Source organism: Ochotona princeps, chromosome 13 (genome assembly GCF_030435755.1).
Source record: "Ochotona princeps isolate mOchPri1 chromosome 13, mOchPri1.hap1, whole genome shotgun sequence".
Lineage (NCBI taxonomy): Eukaryota > Metazoa > Chordata > Mammalia > Lagomorpha > Ochotonidae > Ochotona > Ochotona princeps.
This window is the reverse complement of record NC_080844.1, coordinates 51,421,392-51,443,156: the sequence shown is the minus strand read 5'-3', so window position 1 is coordinate 51,443,156 and position 21,765 is coordinate 51,421,392. Positions and strand designations below refer to the sequence as shown.

General features: G+C 44.5%; 1 protein-coding gene across 5 annotated transcripts in view; it reads left to right on the top strand.

Moving 5' to 3' along the window:
- Positions 1 to 573: 573 nt before the first annotated feature.
- SORCS1 (sortilin related VPS10 domain containing receptor 1) overlaps positions 574 to 21,765 on the top strand; it is a 488,198-nt gene continuing 467,006 nt past the window's right edge. For 3 of the 5 annotated variants that reach the window (XM_058671339.1, XM_004579870.2, XM_004579868.2), the window contains exon 1: positions 727 to 1,362. In XM_058671339.1, the coding sequence (XP_058527322.1) occupies positions 805 to 1,362 (558 nt within the window). In that variant the 5' untranslated portion in view covers positions 727 to 804. Of the gene's footprint in view, positions 1,363 to 21,765 lie in introns of all 5 variants that reach the window. The other 2 variants (XM_004579869.3, XM_004579866.2) reach the window with 1 other exon arrangement.

Sequence of the window (21,765 nt, the reverse complement as noted above, 5' to 3'; positions counted from 1 at the left end):
GTTGGCTTCAAAGATGGGGCTCTAGGAGGTCAGGAAAGGCATCTAACGGTGAGAATTGATGAGAAAACCCAAAAGGACAACACACACACACACACATTCACACTCGTTTAATTACATCACTCTCAGCTGCTGCCTGTCCGGATGTCTCCCAGCCTGAGTCCCAGGCTTTGCTCGGGCTAAGGTCACGACCACAACTCACAGAGAAGAAGAAAGGCAAACAACCGGAGTCTCCTCCCCCCCCCCATCCCCCAGCCACCCCAAGAAACAGAGCCCAACCTCAACAAAGCAGGAATAGAACCCCCACCCCCTCGCGGCGAGCCCGACGCCGCCGGCCGCCCCCGCCGGCAGGGAGCGCGAGCGAGCTCCTCCCGGGGACCCCGCGGGGGCGGCTGCTGCGCCGCCCAGGCCGAGGGGAGGGTCGGGCGGCCGGTGCGCAGCGCGGCGCGGCTGGGCGGCGGGACGCGGGCGCCCGGAGCCCCGGCGGCGTCCGCCCGCGCGCCCTCCCTCCCGCGTCGCCCGCCAGCGCGCCAGCGCCCGCTCCGCCTGTGACTTCAGTCGGGCTCCACCCCCGCGTGGCGGCGGCTCGCTCCGTCCCAAGCCGCGCTCGGCACAAGCCCAGCCCGGGCGAGCGGCTGCCACCTGCCCGGCGCGCGGCCCAACTTGGATGGAGTTGGGGGTCTGGAACGTCAGCCACACCGCCGCCACCACCACCACCGCCGCCGCCTGACGAGAGCCCCGCGCCGCCCGCAGCCGCCACCACCACCTCTGGTCTGGGACCCCTTTCCGCTTCTCTCGGCTCCAGCGATGGGAAAAGTTGGCGCCGGCGGCGTCTTCTCAGCCGGCCTGAGCGCGCTCCTCGCCGGCGCGGGGCTCTTGGTCTTCTGCGCCCCGGGCGCCTGCCGCGGCGGCTCCTGCTGCCCCCCGCCGCACCCCAGCCCTGCCGGACGCTGGTCCACGACCCCTGGACGGTTTTATCCCCCGGGACGGCCGGGCAGGGCTCCTGCCACGCCCCTGCCCTTCCTTGCGCGCCCCCTGTTTGCAGTGGCCCCCGGAGACCGAGCGCTGTCTGTGGAGCGGGCCCGGGGCAGCGGGGCTCCCGTGGCCGTGGCCGCACGCTCCGGCCGAAGGCGACGGAGCGGAGCGGATCCGGAGAAGGCGGAAGGCGGAGAGGGCGCGAGCAGGAACGCCCGGGGAGCGCTGAGGGATGCGGGGCAGCAGGAGCCTGGGACTCGGGAGCGGGACCCGGACAAAGCCACCCGTTTCCGGATGGAGGAGCTGAGACTGACCAGCACCACGTTTGCGCTGACGGGCGACTCGGCACACAACCAAGCCATGGTCCACTGGTCTGGCCACAACAGCAGCGTGAGTACCGTGGGACAGAGGGGGCGCGAGGCTAGTCTGGTCAATCCTGGGGTCTGAAGGAGAATTGACGCGAACATGGTTCCTGGGCTTGGGGGATGCGGCAAACTGAAGTATTTGTTCCCAGAGGGGCCTCTCTCAGGAGTTGAGCTCACCCTCTTCCCAGCGTCGGAGTCCTCTGCAGATTCCAGGCAGAGCCTCAGAGTAACAGGCAGATTCCTGTTCGGTGCTTGATTTGGTGGCATTCGTGCGTGGCACCCCCCCACACAGAGGGGTTAAAGAAAAGTACGGCTCATATAGAGAGGAAGGGGTTAAATTTCTAGGTTGGCTGCCATTCCCTCAGGCGGCTTTCCCCTGACTTGTTAGACCCAGGATCGCCTCCAGTAAGATCAGACCTGCAAATGTAGGTTTTTAATTGTGTTTTCCTGCAGACCCCCTAAGTTCTTCCTGACAGAGACTGTCAGTGGAAGATCAGGTGTGTGTGTGTGTGTGTGTGTGTTTTGGGGGTGCAAGCCACAGGCAGGAACTTGCCGGCTCCAACTAGTGTGCTGCGGGGAGCAGGAGTGGGTTCCCCAGTGTGGGAGTGAGCAGTGTGATCCCTCTGTGGTAATCCCAGAGGACTTCCTGGCTTCCCAGCGCTCTGACCTCTCCTGGGGAGAAACACAGTGCTTTATGAAGCTGCCAAAAGGCTGGCTGGTTTGCAGGAGGGGATTGTAGGAGACAGATCCATGGTCCCATTAGGGGAGGTTTTAGAATCTCAGAAAAGCGTGTGTGTGTGTGAGATCTGAAGGGACTCTCCCCATTGAAACTGAGCCTGGAAACTTCAGTGGGTTGAGATGGTAAGCCGGCAGCTGAAGATGCCTACACCACCATCAGAGTTCTCCAGCTGCCAGGAAAGCAGTCAGGAGGAGGCAGCTGGGAGGGTCCCTGAGGATGTGGTGTGGGTAGCCTGCATATTTGAGCAGCCTGGTACCTTTCCGGATGTTTTTTTCTGCCAGAAACCTCCGGAGAGGTGCCCCTTCAGAGAGTTGTGTTGACTGTCTGCTTGTTAAATGGCACTTGTGCAGGTCTGAATCTCATTGGCAGTTGCTCCGCATTCCTTGTGTGGAGGCAAATCGCAGTAAATAGTGTGCAGGCTTGACACCTCTGTTGGAAGAACCAGCAGGTTCCCCTCCCGCTCAGCCGCCACAGCAGGAACTGTGGTATCCTGCCGTTCTCAGGCGTGTTGTCATCAAACTGAAGCCCAAATTCTTTCCACTCAAATCCCAGAGATGCTTGTCCTCATTCCTTACTGTAACTATCGTGTCTGGAATCTCATACTCATGAAAATAAATCCTCTAATTTGATCTTGAATCTTCAACTGATTGAAGAAGTTTTTGCCCTGCTTCAAGTGATTAACGCAAAGCTGTTGGCTCTGAGGGGAGATTTTAAACACATGCAGCATGTTAGATCCTGTTGTACGGAGAAGAAAAAGACTTTGCACAGCAATTGTGTCTGGCTTTTAATGTAATTCAAGCAGTAAAATATCCCTCACCCATTAGACCTCTACTTTAGTTCCTCCTTGAAAGATCTTGGAAAGAATGAGAAAGGAAGAGTACAGCTTTGGCAGATTTTAACCTCCATTTGAGAAAGGCTGCCAAAGGTTGCCAACCCTTGCCTGCCTCGCTCCCTCCCTCTTCTCTCTTAATCAACAGCACTTCTGAGTCCAGCAGGCCTTGCTAGGGGCACAGCTTAGGACAGGCCGGCAGGTCTGAGATAATGCAGGAAATAAAGTGGCAAGTTAAAGGTTTGAAAACTCCGAGCATCCTCACACTACAAGGTTTTCAATCTCTGAGGTCTGCTGTTCCGTAAACTCATGCTTGCCTCTACATCACACACAAATTGGGCTTTTTGAAAAATTGTGCGTGCAGATGTGGGGTAAAGGGAAGCTCCTCTATTCAGGTCCACAGAACAAGGGCTGTCCTGCAGTGTGGGTGAGACTCAGAGTTGAAAATATTTTGAATGGGGAAAGTAGGCAGGAAGAAAGTTTGTTGGAGACTTTGTGGAATGAAAGGAGTTGATGTTCTAGTTAATCTGGTTTAAACCTGAGAAGTTGATTGAGTGCTGAGCAGGGCTGTCCTCACCTGAGAAGTGGGGGTAGCACCTGTCAGAACAATTACGAAAACCACAAGCCAGGGGCCACCTCAGAGGGCACTGTGTCTGTGTACAGTCCTAGGCACCATTTTCCGCAACTTGGAATCTCAGTAAAATAAAGCTGAAGATAAGAGCGGTCGTGCTCGGCTTTTCACGCGCATGAATCCGCCCTCCGCACCCAGACCCACTTAGGGCTGCAGGCAGCGCCTATCTCCTGAACCTGTGTCAGCTTTAGCAACAGTCCTTTGCTAAGAAGAGCCTCTGATTACGAAAATACCTGCACTGGAGGTGCAACCCTAAGGTGGTTATAGGCTGCCTGTCAAGCTGTTGAGGGGGTCTGGGTTGCTCACTCCCCTCAGTCCCTCCTCTTTTCTGCCCGCTCAGCTGTTGCACTTGTGTGGTTGTGTAGACATGAATGTTTTGCCTGTCCGTGGGTGTGATGCGATTCCTCTATCCCGAAGGATTTGCTCTTGATGGAAACGGTTGCTAGAGTTGGAGGAACACCTGGGGGGGGCGGAGATCTTCTGGCACGAAAGGTGCTGGGTATGAATCATTTGTCAGGAGCTTAGTGTCGTAAGCAAGAACATATTGTTCCCACCCTACTCATCACAGGCATGCTGTGCCCTGAGCTAAATTTGTATAGTAATCCTTAGAGTGTTAAAAAATATGTTTCCTTATATACTTATATATGTGCATAACATTGTGTGTTTATACAGTATTTCCAACCAGCTTCCAAGTGCTACATTCACTAATCCTCACAAAATCCTTCGTAGGTAGTGAGTAGATGGCAAGTGTTAATATGCCTATTTAAAAGCTTATGTGCTCAAGTTAATTTGAGTATCTGAATCCACTTCTTTGCCCCATTCCCGCTGATGATTGTGTTAAGAGACTGAATAATAGAAACTTTTATTTGGCTTCTGTTTGTGCCATGCTGCTGTCTCCAGGGCTGTGTTTATGCTTCAGCACAATGGTCTGGTTGACTTCCATGTACCACTTTGTCTTCTCTTGTTCTTGGATTTGATGTGAGCATTCAACTGTAGTGAGTGGACTTGAGTCCAAGGATGACCAGGTTTGGGGACGGAGGCCTTATGTTCATCTTCTCGTGTAACTTACACAGCAATGCCATGAGTAGGTACTGATATCATTGCCATGTAACTGAGGCTTTGGAAGGCTCAGGCATGGTCAAGTGGATACAGGTGACCACTGGCAAAGCACAGAATAGCTTTTTAAGGACTTTTACAGAGGACAGAGACATTCAGCCCTTTTTGCATCTTTTACGTGATCCTATCTTGAGTTGAATTTTGATGATGGAGGAGGCCCTCCCCTGAGCTCGACACCCCATCTCCTGGTAGAAAAATGAGAGCGTTAGCGTGTGCTTGTCACATTGCACTCTTAGGTAGTGATTTTGGTTGTTCTGTTATCCGCCCACCTGTTCATCTTTAGGGAGAGAAGGCTCTGCACCTGTGATTCAGTGAGCACACGGCAACGTCTGAGCATTCAGCTTTCAGATCTGTGTTGTTTGGTGCTGCTTTTCTCTTGGGTTCTTATTTGATGACAAATCTGATCTTACACAGAGTTTGAGCAGGAGCGCTTAATTTTGCCATGCATTTTGACACTTTTTTAGCTGAATCTTTTTTTTTTCTTGAGTAAAACAATAAAAGATTTTTTTAGCTTTCTCCCACAAGCCCACACAACTCCTTGGCTGATCAGTACTTTATACCTTGAACAAAAACATATCCATTGCTTGAGCCTCTTGCTTTTCAGCTCGGATATGGGGATAGTGTGTCTTTTGAAGACTTCTTCCTGAAAATGCGAGGTTATATATCCAAAACAATTTGTGTATGCCAAGTGCTCCACAAACACTGATCACCAGAGTACTTCCTTTTTTTATTAGGTACTGGAGACCTAAGGTACTGGGTTCAAGTCCTAGGTCAGGTTCAAGGTCATGGTGTATTGAAAGTGACCTTCCATTTTATAATCTGTAAAAGTGACAGTATTGGAGAACCGTATGTGAACTTACTACTTTTTCCAACTTGTATGTATTTTACACTTAGTATACCTAGATAAAGGAGTTGTTACGTTGTTATGAATAGTGACCTATACCGTTGATAAATCAGTGACCAAATGTTTCATTTCACACAGATCTGCTTCTGACAGTTCAGAACTATACATGTAGTTTATGCAAAATTAAGAAATTTGGGATCTAAACACATGTTCATTTTAATAAAGGCACTTGGATTTGCAGCGAAACAGGGTTTATTAGGTTTATTACAGCAGATCTGTATGAAACTTATGAAAGTTTCTGTCTTAGGACCACAAATGAATGCTTAATGTAAAATTAAGAAATGAAGATATATTAGCTATGGAGTTTTCTATAGTAAATGGAAAGCTCTGTTTGGGAACTATGTTCACATAATTTAAAGAGGAAATCCAGAAAGAGGCAGGAGTATAAGAGTGAATCAAATAGTCTGATTTGTTTGAGAGACTAGCAATGGCTGACATGTAAGAAGTGATTTCTGTGTGCTAGCATGATGCTAAGGACCTTACCCAAACTGTCATATTGATCTATAATTCCATAAATATTTTCTGAGCTCCTTATCCTTGTCAGTTGCTGGTATACTAATATGTGTGGAGTGGTACACAAAGACGAAAGGAAATCATACCTGCCTTCAAAGAACGCTGTGTCTGGGGCCCAAAGAATGCTAAGACGCAGCAGCTCCTGTATCCACTGAGCCTGCCATGCTGACGGTGTTCCGAGGAGGGAGTGGAGGAGGGAGTGTGTCTTCTGGCCAGGAGGCTCATCCAGCTTGATTGCAGAACCGAACCTTGAAATACAGAGAAAAACATTGAAGTACCAGTTACAGATTTTGACAAGGGTTTCATGAGGTGGATGTTGTGTGCGAAGGTTGAAAGAAGAGACGTGAACATTTCTATCTACATCAAGAAATGGGATCTAATGTATTTCAAAGAAAAAACTACATCCAAAGTTTTAAGCTTAGAAAGAACTGTAAAAATATATTGTTAGACCAAAATATACAAGTCAGTCTTATAGTAAGTTTGGAGCTATTCCAAGCGCGATAAGGAAAGAGAAACTTACAGAGTCACTAAAAGACATGACTGCCCTGTTTGTTTGTTTTTTTTTTTAGTTTATTCATTTTTATTGGAGAGGCAGATTTATGGAAAGAAGGAGAGACAGAAAGATCTTTCACCCACTGGTTCACTCCCCAAATGCCCACATTAGTTGGAGCTGGGCTGATCTGAAGCTAGGAGCCAGGAGCTTCTTCTGTGCCTCCCATGTGGGTTCAGGGTCGCAATGTCTTGAGCCATCCGATGCCTTTAGGGCATGCCAGCACTTGCAGGTGGGGGACAGCTAATTGAGCCATTGCACCTGCCCTCTTACTGCCCATATTTGCACATGAAATCTCAGCTGACATCACCATTGCTTCATCTTTAACATTTTTCTACACAGTTTTCCAGAATGGACTTTCTTCTGTTTAGGTTTTTGGTCAGAAAACCTGCCTGGCTGTCTTGGAGGATAAAATAATTGGCACCTACCAGCTTATGTTAACACTCAGTAAATGCGAAGATTGCCATGTCTTTGTGTTTCACTTACTGTCCCGAGTAGCTAGAAACTGTGGAAAAGCCACCTGGATTTCCTGAAGGGCTGAACTGTCCGTATAGCTGCTCTGCCATTGGTTGAGGTGCGCGATAGAGATGTGGTCAGTGTGTGAGTGTGTGTGTATGCATGCACATGCATTGTTGGGGGGTTGGGGCGGGTAGCTAGGCTGCACACAAGTATACAAGTACTGGTTACTGTGCCTGAACTCAAGCTTTGCTCAGGTGGTGTGGATGTACTAGTCACGTGCCTGGCAAGAAACAAAGGTGCAGTGTTGCAGTGCTAGGTTTACTTGTAAACACACAGCCCGTTCTAAAATGTAAGCAGCAGGTAAAAGGATGTGAATGCTCTGTACAAATCCTACATGAAATTTTACACATGTATAGTTGATATTCTGCCTATTTCTAAGACACTCTTAAATGTTTCTATATCACTTTAGATCAGTTATGGCTTCCCCCTTTTTCTCCCCTACCCGTAAAATGTTTCTGTTTTCAACAGTTGGAATTGGAACATTACTTGCATTAATTCACTGTTATTCCCCTCATTATCCTGTAAGGTAGGAAAGACAAATATCATGTATATTTCCCAGAGAAAGGACCCATGATGCTGCTAGCGGACTGGCAACTGAGTGGAAGAAGGCAGCCAGAACCTTTGGTTACAGCTTACAACTGATTTCTTGGTTTGGCCCAGCACTGGTTAGAATGCAGGAGTTGGAACATGGGTGCATCCCAGCCCTGTGACTTGTTGGTATCTGGGCTTGGATCACTGCAAGAAGTGTGCATATTGGCAGTGGGGCACCGGGGCTCTGGAGCTCAGCTCTGGTAGTCATGTGTCCTGGCCTCTTGAAAAATCATGCTCATTGATTTCAGCTTTTCAAATGTGATCTAAAGGATAGACCATGGGACATTTTGGAAGTGAAGTTCCCGGATGTAATTTACCTCCCATATACATTCCATGACTGAGGGACTTGAGAGAGAAGATGACTTCTGGCTGGGTTCATGGTTCTCAGGGGACTGGTAGTCAGGAGAAGTTTGGCAACTCAGACTTCTCCCTCTCTTTAGTTATCTTATTAGGAGTAAATTTAATTAAAAAAAAATAATAAAAGTCGGGCTCAGTCAAAGGAACTGAAGGCGCGTCTGTTGGTAACCATGGATTTTGCTTTCTGGAGGATGCTGGCTGAGTCACTGGCTGTTGTTTTCTGTACTTCTTCCAGTGGAAAGAGGTGTGGGAAGAGGACAAAGCACAGGGGAATGTGCTGAGTCCTGGGGTCAGAGGTCCATTTTCCGATGAGGCAGGGTTATAACAGTCCTTTTAATGATCACTGTGTAAATAACCAACTGTTCAGGGAACAGACCCCCTGGGAAGCATGTTCTGGGGCATCGACACATTGGCTTTTATGAGCCAAATTCACTGTAAAACTGTGGAAGGTGAGGCTTAGAGAATTTCCCCAGGTTATGCAGCTAGAGAGTGGCAGAGCTGGGATTTTAGCTTTCTAGCCTTCCCAGAGCCAAGGCTCTTGCCACCGGATCATGCTGTTCCTTTATATGGGTTTAGTTGTGAGTTTCAATGAAGAAAATTGCATTGGTCAGAGTGGGGAGGAAGTATGGAACTTTTGGCCTGAGCCACTCGTCCCAGAACTTTCCCTTTCCCATCACCCTCTTCTGGGGTCGCTGGCTTTGTAGCCTTGACTTGGAAGTGAGTTGTTCCATGATGCAGCCTGACCAAAGCCCTAACCCCTGCCCCTGCCCGTGAACAGTGAGACTGGGGTTAACAGTGAATGCCATTTTGCTATCCTGGGAGGGTGTGTGAGATGTGCTGTTTGGTTCCTCCCTGCTGGCTAATGACCCTACTATGACAGTATGGACAGCTTGTACATTTTTTTTTTTTAAAGAAAGTGATAATAAGAATCATGTTATCAGACAACCGACTCATCATGTTGTGCCCTGCAGCAAGTGGATTGGTGCCTGTAGTCATCTCCTAACTGGAGTTATCAGGGGCTGCTGAAATACAAAGTCACAGACCATTGCTCCTTCGGCTCCAGGGCTTATGTAGGGGCGGGGCACCAGTGATGAAAGGAAGAGTTCTTACTCAGCTCAGCAACTCCCACCATACACCTGATTAACAAGCATTAAGTGGAAGGAGCCTGTTTTAGGCATGTTCTGCACCCTGACTTAGAAACCTGTCATTTGAAGCCCTGCTTGTGCTGACTTAAAGTTTGCTGAAATGATGGGATATTCTTAGCGGGTCTACCCTGGACGCTCTTGTAGGTATCCAGGATTCCCCAAGTACAGTTCTGAGGGAGTCAACCTCTGAATGTCCCTGGGAAACAGAAGTCATTCCCTAGGAGATTGGCAAGCATTGCTTATGTTTGAAAATCTTCATTTCCTTAAGACTTCCATGTGAGTTTTAGGGTCCTGGGGATGTTTCCATTCTCTGCATAATTTTATGATGATATTGTGTAGTTTTTTCCTCTGCAGACTTGACGTCCACTGCTTTCCGCAGCTCCTCAGTGAACACCGTGACCCGTCCTTGGCAAAGACCTGGTAGAAGGTGCTGTGTAGCACTTAGTTCCTCAGGAGTGGTTCTGTCAGTCACGGAATTCTAGAAAATTCAATTTTCCTATACTCCATATAACAGGCAAAATGTATCTTCAGTGGCAGAAGGGGTTTGTGGTTTCAAATGCAGTACAATGCTTTGTAATTGCTTTGGTTTCCTGCCCACTGTCTACTAGATATAAGAGTACTTCAAATGTTAATGAAAAATGTAATTAAATAATATATTTATGAGTAATGGTTAATTAATGGATATTAAGTTATAATCAGATCGGAGGAAAAAGTTCTAGTGCTCTATTGTGCAGTAAGGTGATTTATACGAAATGAGTATGTATGATTTCTTTTTAAGAAAGAAAAAGCTAGAAGAAAGGATTTTTAATATTTTCACCATAAAGAAATGGCGAGTGTTTGATGAGGTACATGTATTTGTTCTGACTGGACAGTACTTAATTTGTACGTGTACCAGAACATCCCATGTTACTCCATAAAAATATTTTTATGTAAAACGTGTATAATAAAGATAATTTGGAGTGAAAAATAGTTTTGAGATCTCTCCATGTTTTCTTCCAGAGTGCACATTTACTGGTCAAGTGTTTCGGAGACTTTTCATGCATGAACTTGGGCAATTGATCCTCAGTAACCTCCTTAGTTTCCTCATTTATAAACTGTGGGTAGAATTACAGGTGTGCGTTTACAGGGTCTTAACTGATACTCAAGAGGGATATTAGATATTAAAATACTGAAGGTAAAGTCTAGCATTTAGGAACTAGACGGTAAAGGTTAGGTGTTAATTATCATCGTTTCCTTAATGTTAATGCAACCAGGAATAATTTTCAGTATGGTCTACTAGATATTTTCAGTATGTTGTTCTGGATACTGCTTTTGTTTCTGTATGTATATTTTATTACTTGTTATATTTTCTCATCATGAGGGGCTTTCTTGTCATCGTGGAGCGGCCGAGACACAAACTGGTGCCCGTATAGGGAGAAGGGGCTTGCAGCTAAAGAATTAGTCCTCATCTCTTTGGCATCCTGAGAAGTATCTCCAGCTATCTGTACATAATACTGGTTTACTAAGTATTTGATATCATGTGTTCTGTTGCTTTGGGGAACATTGGCCTTTAAAGTAGTACCAGCAACTCATGACTTTGTGCTGTGTGTTGTTGAATAGTGAGACCACTAAAGATAGGTCAAGATATTGGTGTGCGTGTGTGTGTGTGTGTGTGTGTGTACACAAAGATGGGGGGAGATGAAGAATTTCATCTCCGACATGATAAATCACCAAGACTGCTGAAGACAGAGTTGTGATGGAGGTAGGTAGAGAGGACATCACCCAAAGACAGTAAGGATGAGAACAAGAGAAAAGGTGTCTGTGAATAGCGACTCCACGGAGCATCTTCAAGTCATTAAATATGCAGAGTAGAACTGGGTTCTAAGCCAGCCGTGCCCTTCCCACTGGGCAGTGTTTCTCTGGCCTTTTGCATGTAGGGATTTTGCATTCAGACCTATCAACTGGTTAGCACCCTCAGTCATCCTTCCTGTGTGACGGCTTTCAAAGCCATGTTGGTTAGCTGGGGTGGAGTGCAAGCAGTGCACACAGTGTCTTGCATCGCTAAGAATCTGTAAGAGTGATTTCTCTTGGGAAGAGGGAATGATGTTCTGGGTGGTGGAGTGACAGCTTTAACCTTCCTTTTTATTCTCGGCTGTGCTGTTTTGAATTTTTTTCCCTGGGCATGCATTTCTTTAATAACTGAGATACTGAAACATATTTTAAGTGGCTGTTGTGTCAGCACTGTGCTGAACAGTGGAAGTACAATGAAGAACACGACCTGACCTTTGCCCTTTGAGGTTGCGTATTCTGATGGAAGTAGCCAGACACGTAAACAGATAAATTGCATTTTAGTGTGATAAGTGCATAATAGCTGTAATAGAGTTCTATGCAAAGTGCTATGGGAGCAGAGATGAGTGGGGGACAACTAATTTTGCCTCTGAGTGGGAGGCCAGGTTTTAAAAGGAAGTGACATTTAAGCTCAAACTCTACAAGTTTAGGAATTTTGCAGTCAGAATTGGGCTGGGTAGGAGGAAAGGCTGTTTATGCCTGTTTATACCTGCTGGTATCTCAGGTTTTGGTTCGTTTCATGTTGTTAGTGCAATCAACAAAGTGTGATTGGGTTGGCAGTCTTTTTCTGTATTATTGGAGACATTTTACCATCTGAGATCTTTGGGACCAAGCCTAGTAGTATCTTGAAATACCAGGTCATACTCCGTACTTTCGAATGCCTTCCGTGTTTGGCTCATACTGAACAGAGGAACCTGATTTTACTAGAGAGATACATTGGTTCTCTAAATGTTCACAACTCTCTCTTACACACATAAAGAAATGCACTTCTGAGACATTTTCATCTCTTCACAGACATACTCTCTACTAGCTGAGCCATGACAAGGTTTGTTTTTGATTATTCTCTGTGTCTGACCTTTAAAAATGGGCTTTGATACCTTTTTCTTGGACATGTGAGAAAACACTGTATTATCCTACACAACTATTGCCCATATATAATTATTTATGCCTTTCAAATGTCAGATAATGTGCATTAATTATATAGGGAATTCCCAGGAAGCAAATGTATCCTTTCTTTTTTATTTATTTTTGTTGGAAAAGCAGAATTACATGGAGAAGGAGAGACAGAGTTCTTCTGTCTACTAGTTCGCTCCCCAAATAGCTGCAGTGGCTGGAGCTGAGTTGATCTGAAGCCAGGAGCCAGGGGCTTCTTCTGGGTCTTCCACATGGGACCAATGTTTCAAGGATTTTGGGCCAACCTCTGCTGCTTTTGCTGACCTTAATCGGAACTGGATAGGAAGTGGGGCAGCCGGGGTATAAATGGCGCCCATAATGGATCCCAGCGCATGCAAGGCAAGGACTTTAGCCACTAGGCTACTGCATTATGCCTGAAATACTTCTGTGATATTTTGAGTGTTATTTTTTATTTCTATATAATTATTCCATAGACCACTGTTGATGATACACTGGTTTGGTGTATCATACTTCTACATAGCTTTTTGTACTGTTGTACCAAAGAATCAAGAGTTTCATAATCTGGGGACGGAAGTGACTTGGGAGGAGTTTTCCAGTTGATGCTAAATCTGCCCTGAAAAAGTGAGCGTGAGCTCCTTCTAGGCACTTAGGGTTTAAATTTTTGTGTGACACTCTCCTTGCTGTTCATTTGGTTTAAACTCTTGGTTGAAGGAGGAGGAGAAAATTTTCCCTGAGAACTCACCAGCTTTGTTGGTTAACCAAGTGCCTCCTGTTCATCGACAAGGTTGGATCTTGAAGAGAGCCGTGAAGAATGTATAGGTCAGGACACGGGTGAATCTTTCTATTGCAGGTAGTACGTGAGGCACATCAGAGCAAAGTCAGGTTATGTACATTTCCCCCGCCTTTGCTTGTACATCCTATAAGCTAAGAAAGGGTTCTACGTTTTTAAATGGTGGGAAAAGTATTTGCATGCAGCATGAAAATATTTTGTCAAGTTTTATTGCAGTAGGGTTATACTTACTCATTTACGTATTGCCTTTGGCTGCCTGGGAGCTAAAATACAGTTGAGTCATAGTGACAGAGACTCAGTTCCCCATAAAGCTACACGGGTTTTCTGACCCTCCACAGGAAATGTGTGTCAACCTCTGATTTACAGGGATGGGGAGAGACCAAGCAGTAAGGAACAGTAAGCATTCCAGGGTTGTCTTCTGAATGCTGACTTGAGCATGTTCCCTTGACCTTGGCTCTCCTGACCATTGCGGATGCCACTCACCAAGTTCATTCCCCGTTCCTCTCCCTTTGCTCCAGCTACTCCCTATGCCCAGAAACCCAATCTTGTGTGTGCTCTGTTCTCTCTGTGCATTTAGTCCACTTCTGTGTATCCTCGCTTTCTAAGGATTTCTTCATTAAGTCCAAGAAAAAAGAGATACTTCGGGCTGGTGTTTCGGCATAGCATGATAAGCTTCCAAAGGGGCATCTGTGTGAGTCCTGGCTGTTCTACTTCCAGTTCACCTCTCTACTGGTGCATGTGGAAAGCAGCAGAAGGTGGCCCGTGTGCGTGGGTCCCTGGACCCACATGGGAGATTGGGGTGAACATCTGGCTGCTGCCTGGTGGCCATTTGGGGAGTGAAGCAGCGGATGAGAGATTGCTTCTTTTTCTTTCTCTCCTCCTCTGTTAGTTAATCTGCTTTTCAAATACATTTTTACGAAAGTCTTTTTTTCTTTTTCTTTCTTAAAGAGAGACACTTGGATGTTCCGAAAAGGATGCACCAGGCCACTTCTCTCAATGCCTCCCTCCGATCACTAAATGTCATTTTATCTGTGTTTCAGTTAATGATCACTTCCCCAGGGCAAGGCTCCATCTGATTCTTTAAAGAATCATATGTATAGCCCTTAGCAGGTGTTTAACCTGCACAGCTTTCCAGAACATTAAAGCAGTACGGATCGTTTTATTTACCTCTCTTGGTATGAATACCAGATGATCAGTGCTATTAAAACAGAGATGAACTGCTTGGATATTTTTGATTGTTTTTCTCACTCATGGAGTATATATTGTCTGCATTCTGCAACCAAACTTTTCTGCAAAATTAGCCCAAATATATATAGAGAAAAATACAGAAAGATGTCAAAAGAGGAGAAAAGAGGAAGGAAGGAAGAGAGGGGATAGGGAGAGAGAAATTTTTAGACCAAATCAAACTGCATTGGAGGGCATGACTTGGGCATCTCAGCAGTGGCAGGGAACCTGTTTTGATGAGGCCAGCTGGTTGGCGCTGAGGACTGGTGGAGGCCAGCATTGCCCCAGGCCTGTGGGAGAAAATCACTTCATGCTCCTCATTTACAGAGCTGAATTGGGAACCAGCCCCCAGTGGTACAAAGTCTCATCAGGGCCAGAGCACTGAGGAATGATGAGGATGACTGCATTGTAACAGAGAGAAAATTGCATTTGTGATAATGGACTGAACTGAGGGCACCATGACAATGAAAAAAGAATTATAGATTAAGTCTGTCTTTTCTTTCAGGCAGATTTCCCTGGATGGGTAAATGGAGACTTTCTGGGTCTTACAAGTGAAGTTAGGCGTGGTATGATTTCAATCAAATGTGGATGCAGATAAGTATTTATTAAGGGCTGGGACAAGTTGAGATAATAATAACAGCCACTACTTTGCGGCTGATTGCTGCAGTGGCAAACACTAGGTAAGGTGATAGAGAATAGGTCGTTATCTCACTCTGTAGAAACGAGTAGTTGCACTTTTCCTAGCATAATAGGAAGCAGATTTGGTCAGTTATTCACTAGAAGTTCTACATCAAAATACGTGGGACAAGAGGTCAAGTAACTCACTCAGGGTCACAATGGACAACAGATGATTGCATTGGGACGATGGAGTACAAAAAGCCAAATGGTTAGACTGCAGGCACTCTGGTATACAGTGTTCAGTTAAACACAAATCATGTCTGTACTTATGAATTATTACCTGAGTATCTCATACATGCATCAAGAACTTATTCCTGATGAAAACCAGGAAAAGTCTTCCATGAGCTTCAAGCCTGGTGGCCCAGCCGCTGCCTCCCTGTAGGGACTGGGAAGTTAGGTTACGGAACTGTCATGAGAAGACTTTTCAGAACACCAAGAAGACACACTTTCTTTAGGAGGCAATTGAACAAAAAATGAGAATTTTTCTTAAAGGTAAGATGAAAACTTTTAGGCAGTAGGTAAAATGTTAGTTGTCATAGTTAAAATCCCGTCAAGTCAGACTATTTCTATATAAAGACATGAAAAGTTAGTATTTTCTTACCGTGACATCTGTAAATGGTATGTGGGTGGAGATGTGTGAAGGACATTGTTACGTATATTTTTTTAAAAGATTTATTTTATTTTTATTACAAAGTCAGATATACTGAGAGGAGGAGAGAGAGAGAGGAAGTGGAGCTGCCGGGATTAGAACCAGCGGCCATATGGGATCAAGGCGAGGACCTTAGCCACTAGGCCACGCTGCAGAGCCCCATTGTTATGTATATTTGAAAGACATACACAAATGCCTTGACTTGCATATTATTGCCTGGGCTTATATATGAAAAATATGATTCTACAATCTACATTTTCTTCAGACTTTGAGACAAACTCTATTACATAAAAAATAATAACACTGTAGAACTACTTTCCTATTAAAATAAGGGTTCTTGCCCCAATTGTATGATTAACCAAGCATCTTTTATGTACATGAAAAAAAATGATAAAAATATTTAAATCCAGAAGTAGCTAAAGCACTGGCTGATGTGATGGTTACTTAATAAAGAATTTGGAACCCTCTCTTTTTGAAGTAGATCCTTTTCTCTCTTGGAAATTCTATTTTAAAAGGGTTATTTCCTGATTAGTGTCTAAGTTAGATAGCATGTGTGCAACTTGCCATATTTTACCATAACAGCCAAGGTACCTTAATTCAGTCAGAACAAATTTGAATTATCTGATCCTGATTTATTATTAAAACTACTCTCTGGTCAGCTTCTTCTTTCTCTTCTTTTTTTGACAGACTTCCTTATTTTCAGGCTTGCTTAAATTTTATTTGCTAAATTATTTGCGAAATCATGGTTTTACAATTGAGATCCATTCTCTTGGTTCATTTAAACCTTTAGTGAATGTGAGTGAATCTTTCCACACAGTGATTTAGTGAGGGACAGAGTTTCTTACAATGTATTATTTGGATCACCATCAAGACAGAAAGCCAGGGTAATACGTTGCTTTTGCATCTTTTACAATGTAAACTGCCATTCTGGGATATGACTGGCAAAAGAAGTCCTTTTGATACGCATTTGGTCTGTAGTTGTTCTCGGTTACCTATTTTCTTCTTTAGGTGGTTCAATTCACTACAGTTTTGCTCCCAGTATTCCTATGCTTCAGCTGACTTGCACCATCAGGCAGTGCCTCATATCCCTCTCCAAGGTTTTCCTACAAAGCAATCTGCTTTATTCATTGTTTGCCCTGTCTCATCGCCACCCACCGCCCATATTGCTGTTGATACATGATACATGATACAGAAATCCGAATGCTTCTAGATCTCCCCCTTTCCTCCAGAGATTATTGTCACCATGCTGAGGAGGGAAATAAACCTAACAGCATTGTGCATGCTAACAGCTTCATTCTTTAAAAGAGACACTGTAGAAACCCTTGGCATATTGACAAATCCATTCTTTCTTTTTCCTTTTTATGAAACACATAGGTCGTTATAATCTTGCAGAAATGCAGCCAAGTGTCTGAATGTGTGATCATCTCAGTCACCACATCTCAGACACTCTGTCATTTCTCAAAGTTGTGTCTGCTTCTGTGTAGGTTAGAAACCAGCTATGCTCAGATGGGAGAGGAATGTCGAGAAATTCAGCAGGTGGAGCTCTTCCTTATCAGACTGGGAGGAACCTGCCATTTAGAGCAAGGTCCTGGGTTCCTGTTTGACAGAGTTCTGCTGGCTGCAGGATACCATGTGCTATCTTTGAACCCAAATGATGTTCCACATGGACAGACTTGTGAGTGATGAGATGGAGGAAGCTGTGCGCTAGCTCAGTAGCCAACCATTCTGATGCTTAAGAACATTCCTGATCAAAAAAGGTATAGGAGAGCAGAGTGGCTAGAAATTTGAGCTATAGTGATCTATGGCTTCTGTTTACTAACAATACACCTTTTGTTATAGTATTTTTAACTCAACTGTGTGGTTAATTTTCTGGTCAGGCTGAGAATACAGAGATAGTCCCCTTCTCAAATAGCCCACAGTCCCAGTGCAGAAATAAATGCCCAAAATATAATTTGGTACGTGTAGTACCTAGAGTGGAAGATGGGGAGAGGTAGAGGGTGAATGGTCAAATAACAAGAAGGGCAGAGCATTCTAAAGGTATAAGGGAGCAATGTAATTATCATGTCAGTCAGGGGAGAAAAAAGATATGAGTTAGATGGGCTAAATACTGGAGAAAGTGAACTCCAAAAAAAAAAACCTACTTGAATAATTTATTCATCCACTCATCCATTGAGCCTATTTATAAGGCATACGTCAGCTGCTGAGTGTCGTATCTTGGATGCTGATGGTGCCATGTGATTCCCACCCATCATTCTTCGAGTCCATACTCCAGGGGCAGGGCCTGCATGCAGTCTGTCATGAAAATATGGATAATCAATATCTCTCCTCTGTAATAGAACTTCTTCCCTTGAGTTTGCAAATGTAGCATGGATATTATCTCAGCAATGCCAGGACCTTGATTGAAGGATGGCCTATGCAGAGAGGTAGGACATCTCGGTGTTGACCTCCATTCCGCCATAAATGCTCTGCACTCAACAGCAGCCATTTCAGTTCTTTGGGTTTTCCTGCAGTCCAAAATGAAAAAAACCAAGTTCCACAGCAGCCAAAATCTTGTCTGTTCCATAAACCTGTGAGATGTTCTTTTTTTTTTTTTTTTTTTTTTTTAGTAATTTATTTAGTTAAAAAAGGTGAAGGCATGGGAGAAACAGAGAGAACCAGATATATATATTATTAGTTTATTAGTTTACTCCTCAAATCACAGTAACCAGATATGAGCCAGGCTGAAGCCTAGAGGCAGAAATTCACTTTTAAAGATTTATTATTCATTTTTATTTGAAAGGCTGGTTTTTTAGAGAGAGAGGAAGAGAGAGGAGACACACTGAGAAAGGTCTTCCATTTACTGATTCACTTCCCAAATGGCTGCAGTGCCAAGAGCTGAATTGATCTGAAGCCAGGAGCCTCTTCTGGATCTCCTTCATGGGTGCAGGTGTCGCTGTCCTGCAGCGATGGACTTGGTTCACAGAGCCGATAATAACACACGTGGACTCTGACTGTTGGTCAAAAGCCGAAGTTTATTAGTGGCAGCAGACTATACACTGAGGGTCATATGGGATAAGGGAGGAAGTATTGAGCTTATCAATAAAAACCATCAAATGTTTCTATACTTTTGCTTGGAACTCCTTTTGTTTTGTATATTCTACCAAGTGTTCTCATTCACATGCTGTCCACTCAGCTGTTCTCATACAAATGATATCCAGTCAGTTATACAAAAGGTATGCATTCGGTTGTTATACAAAATTATCCAATCAATTGTAATCCTGTGCTCGCTGACCTTCTAGGGTTACAGTGTCCTCCTACAGCAGGGGTTCAAGCACTTGAGCCATGCTCCACTGTTTTCTCAGACCATAAACATGGAGATGGATCTGAAGTAGAGCAACTGGTGCTAGAACAGCACTCGTATGGGATGCCAACACCGCATGTGGCTGACTAACATGGCATGTGAGCACTGGGCCCTAGAGCCGGGAATTCTATGAGTCTCCCACGTGGGTGGCAGGCACTCAACGACCTGCATCACCCTCACTGCCTTCCCAGCTACACTGCATGAGATCTGGATCAGAAGCAAGGCAGCCAGGTTGCAAACTGGCACCTCAGTGTATGATGCTGGCATTGTAAACAGCAGCTGAACTTGCTGCACCACAGTGTCAGCTCTGGTGTGATGTTGCCTATGTATTAAGCATGAAACAAACTCCAAAGGCCATTTAAGAAGAGCTGAGAGTTAGGACTGTGAGCAATCCTGCGTGTTAGACTGAAGCACTAATGAGGGAGATGATGTTGTAGGGAAAGAGTATGCTGACTTGTTCACAAGTAAAACCTATACATAGTCATGGACAACTCTGAAAAGCACACACGTAATATTTAATGAATAGTCCAAGTGAACATTGAACGACTTTAAGGAACGTGCAGGATCCATTCTCTTCTAGTAACCATGGTGAACATAGGACTCTTCTTGCACTAGTGTTGGGGAAATGTCAGTGAATGGAGAGAGCTTCATGATCTTTTCAGCATAACTAATGTTTATGCAAGAGGAGTGCTTGTGTTTCGGCTTCTTATAGCATAGGTTCTCTCTGCCACAAAATCCAATCCCCCCCCCCCAATGTGATGTTCATAAAACCAGTTACTAGTGGGAACTGCTAGAATTCATTTCTCTCTGGCTCCTATTTGAATGTTTCCTGCTCTTAAAGCTCTGTGAAGCTCTTCACGTCTATACCAGAACAAAATGGAGACTGGGCCATGAGGGGAGCAGCAAGTGAGATGGCTTAACTCTGCAACTTGTTTTCCTACAAGTGATAGGAAAACCATGGGAGATGAAAGCAGTTCCTTGGGTTGGTGTGGACCATACAGTTTCCCCTTGTCTCTGTCGCTACTCCTCCTGATGTACTCTTAAGAATGAAGGTACCTCCAATGTTTTAAGTTGTCGGAAACTGTTCCCATAACACTGTGAGTCAGGGGGAAGAATGGGGCCGCTTCACAGGAAGGTGACTACTGGTGCTTTTGATTGTGTGGTATTCAGCAAAGTCAAGGGATGGTGCCTCAAAGGAACCGTGACCCTGCTGCCTCAGCACAGTTCCCTCAGAGCAGACCTGGCTGCTGGGACTGTGTGCGGGAAGTGCCTGCATTCAGCTTGAAGCCAGGCATCTGGGGAGTGGTGATCAAAGGCAGCAAGTCCTCTGAGCTCCTGCCAGCCTGTAAAATAGGCCCAATTAAGACCTTAACTAGGAACCCCAGGGATTCTTCTGTCTCAGGCCCTGTTCCTACTCCACATTGCTAATGCCTCTGCATGTACATGGGTAAGTGCAGGAATGATTTCTTTCTTTTTAATGTGATTAAAAAAAAAAGCTTTTTTTTCCCCTTCAGTAATCTCAGCACTGTCCCAAAGAAAGTCCATGTTATGTAACCATCACTTGCTAGAAAAACAGTCCAATACACCCTTATTGTGCATGCTATGGAGAGTGCCAACAGTGTTGACAAGAAGGCAGGGTGGAAGTTGATGGTTTCACCTGGAGGAGACAGAAATCCTTTAATTTTCCCAGTATTAAATAAGGTGTGTGTGTGCCTTCCTCTCTGGACAGGTGGTCAAGATAAAACTTTGTCCCCGGGATGCAAAGCACAGTTTGTTAGGTACGTAGTTTGGGTGCCTCTGGGATTTTGCTAGGTACTTCTGTTCTTTGATTCTCTATCAGTCTTTTTGTAATTGTATGTTGATAATTGCTGGTGCCTTACAAATTAGACAAAAATCTCTGAGGTCATTCCCTTTGGTGATTTCCTTTTACAGGTGAGAAATCTGAGGATCTGACAGAGGAAACTAAGTGTGGAGGTGTGGACACGCTTGCCTGCCATAAAGGATTTAGAGCACTGATAGTGTAGTAAAATGGCTGAAGACTTGGTTAGGATCTTTGCTTTTGTCATTTACTAGTTGGGATAGGTAGGTGATTTAGTTTCTACAAGATAGTTTCTTCATAAAAATAAAAATAATATTGTATTGACCTAACAAGGTTACAACATTTGCCTTCCTCGAGATCTTGGTTGTAAAGCATTTTGCCCAATGCTAAACCCAAATTGAATAATATGTATGTTGGGTGTTGGAGTATCGAATGATTTTTTTTTTTTGAGTGCGTGTCTTAAATTTGCTATGGAATATGTACAAATGTGTGCATATGTACTTATTACAAAGAATGATAAATCAGCTGACCTTGTAGTCAGATGCTGTTTGCTGGAGATGGGTTGTAGAATGCATTTCACCTAAAAACAACAGTATAGGCATGTTATGGGAACATGTTAGAGCTTTAATTTTATCTGTAAAAAGATGATCCAGTAAGCGCAAATGTTTGTTATTGGAAAGTTCAACCAGAGAAGTAAACCACAAAAATGACAGTATGAAATTGTTGCTGACAGTAAAACTGCGTATGTCATGAGATTAGAAATTTGGATTTTAACAGTTTTTAACATAACACACTTTTAAAAATCTCCTTGAAACTCTAAATTGCTGGAATCCATATGTAGGAAAAGCGTGTGACATTGGTGGTAAATGTCACTTCACATATTTTCCAAGGAAAAGTGGGTTGCCCAGTCTGTACATATTTAGCGTATATTCAGATAAACATAGATATACACATGTTTCCTTTTTGTATAGTAGACAAATGCAAACTATAGATGATCTCACCGATTCCAAGATTCAAATTGCTTTTGTGATGGATTTAATTTGAATGCCGCCTGTGTGTTAAGCTTTGCTCTT